Source organism: Nipponia nippon, unplaced genomic scaffold, assembly GCF_047370975.1.
Source record: "Nipponia nippon isolate SJK-2023a ecotype South Korea unplaced genomic scaffold, ASM4737097v1 scaffold_23, whole genome shotgun sequence".
Taxonomy (NCBI): Eukaryota; Metazoa; Chordata; class Aves; order Pelecaniformes; family Threskiornithidae; genus Nipponia; species Nipponia nippon.
Genome location: NW_028262340.1, coordinates 2,490,553 through 2,492,702, shown reverse-complemented (window position 1 = coordinate 2,492,702; position 2,150 = coordinate 2,490,553). Strand labels below are relative to the sequence as shown.

The 2,150-nt window shown below is 58.9% G+C and overlaps 1 protein-coding gene across 1 annotated transcript; it reads right to left on the bottom strand.

Moving 5' to 3' along the window:
• Window positions 1–2,150, bottom strand: LOC148055346 (heat shock transcription factor, Y-linked-like). The gene is made up of 2 exons (XM_087761014.1): window positions 1,140–2,150; window positions 1–590 (listed from the first exon to the last, which is right to left on the bottom strand). Exons 1-2 carry the CDS (start codon window positions 1,653–1,655, stop codon window positions 447–449), a joined length of 660 nt encoding a protein of 219 aa, XP_087617140.1. The 5' UTR covers window positions 1,656–2,150; the 3' UTR covers window positions 1–446.

Below are 2,150 nucleotides of genomic sequence, written 5' to 3'. Positions count from 1 at the left end.
GGTCCGCAGGTGCAGGTTGGGCAGTGGCGGTGGGTTGGAGCTTGGCCGTGCGGTGGCCCTGACATGGCAACGGCAGAAGCCGCGGCCAGTGCGGCCATGGCAAACCATGGAGCGCAGAACAGAGGCAGGCCAGCCCCGGGGACCTGCACAGCAGCTCCATTTGTCTGCCCGGAGGGCAGTGCGGGGAGTCCCGTGGCTGGTGGGAAGGGAGTGTTTGGGGCAGGCGGTGAGACACGGGGCGGTGAAGCCGTGGATGGAGCAGGAGGTGCCTCCTGGATGCCAGCGGGGCTGTGGCTGCGGCGCCGTTTTGGCGGGGGTGGACCGGCACCGCCCGTGCGGGCGGTTGTGTCAGCCCGTGGCTCGGTCGGTGCGGAGCTGGTGGTTGCAGATGTCTGGGTGTCGTTCTCCTGCTCCGCAGCTCCTACCGCCGGCTGGGCATGAGGTCGTCATCTTCTCGCGTGGTCTTCCTTCGGCTGGGCGCCCAGCGGGGATGCAGCCGGGGCTCCCTTTCTGTCACCAGCACTTTGTATAAACATGCGGAGGAGGCCGGGGTAATCTCTCCTAAAAAAGGGGTTGTAGTAGAAGAGCAGCTACAGAAGGCAAAGGAGAGGAGTTAGTTGCCATCATTGCACGGAGGAGAGAGAGATGCGATAACTAAGCATCTGCATCAGCAGAGACAAACGTGGGCATTAAAAAGGACTCTCTGGGGCATTTTGAACCTCAAGTGGAGGCTGAATCAAATGTTCGGATGGGGTTTTGTTAAGTAATAACCGCCCTTGTGTCTTGGGCAATTGGGAGCAGAGAAGTGTAGGGTTTTAAAAAGCCTAAAAACCGATGGAGAAACCCAAATGCCACCAGTTTTCCGGCACATCAGCGTGGAATGGGCATGTTGGGAATAACGTGATGCTGACGTGTATCTTGTCAGCATTAGACAGAGGCCACAAGAAGATTTAAACTTGTGGTGCAGCCAGATGCAGAGCAAGCACAGAAGCAGCACGATCCGATGGGACTATGTTTCCCTTTCACGGATTTGCTCCCATCCCCGTCTCCTACCTTGTAAAGGCTTATTTTATCTGAACGTGAACCTCTCACCCCCGAATGTCCCGAGGGTTCTTTCGCGTGCGGAGGAACCGACGTACCTTGCCCAGAGCAGAACCTGCTGCCGCTGCTGCTTGCAGCTCCTCGATGGAGGCAAATAAGAGCGAATTCCCTTCCATTTTGCAGAAGCCGTGGAGGTTGAGCTGGAGAATGAAGCCTCTCATGGACTCCACTCCAAAGATCGCCAGGGGTCCCCTCCTCCCCAGCACTTCCTCGCTGAAGAGTTTTTCTGCGATGACGACGCAGTTGCCATCGTTGCCCCACCAGATGGACCGGAAGCGATGGCTGCCAGTGATCTCCCAGAGGTTCTCGAGGAAGAGGCGGGCTGAAGCCTGGTTGGTGTTGGCACAGCTCTCCGAGAAACCAAATCGCAGGGTGGGGGCCGGGGATTCATCGGGCAAACCTTGAAGGGCGTTTTCTTCTGCGCGAGGTCTGGTGGCAGCATCCCCAGCGGCTGCCGCCTCACCTCCTGGCTGGCCGGGAGAAGTTGAAGCTGCCCGCCGATCCGGCTCCTCCGGGTTGGAAGCCCCAGATGTCTCTGGTGATGGCGGCTCCATTTTAAGTACTTTTTTCACAGCTTGGCTGCAACTTCCAGCTGTGGCCCTTTCCCCGAGCAGCCGGGCTTGGTCCTGCCGCTCAGCAGAATGAAGGGCCGTGGCGCCGGCTGCCTGGGGAGTTCTGCAACGTCACGGTGACGCCTGTGTTGCATCACGGTGACATCACAGCGCGGCGCCTGTCTCCTGGCAACAGGAAGCGGACGATGGAAGAAATTGCTGGAAAGCCCTGGTTTCTTTTCCTGGAGAGAGCTGTTTTGAGCCAAGACGTGAATCCAAGCGTAGTTGCCTTTGGGCAAATCCTGCTAGGGCAGTGCTGCGTCCCGTTGCCCCTGGGAGCTGGTCCCCAGGGAGGGACGGGGAAGGCTGCAGCGCTGGGCATCAAAGTGCCCCAGACCTGAAGTTCTTCCCTTGGGCCCCTTGCCCCCGTGCAGAAATGCCCATGCCCTCTTCTATGGAATAACCCCCGCTCTGTGATTTCAGGAGCGCTGCTTCTGC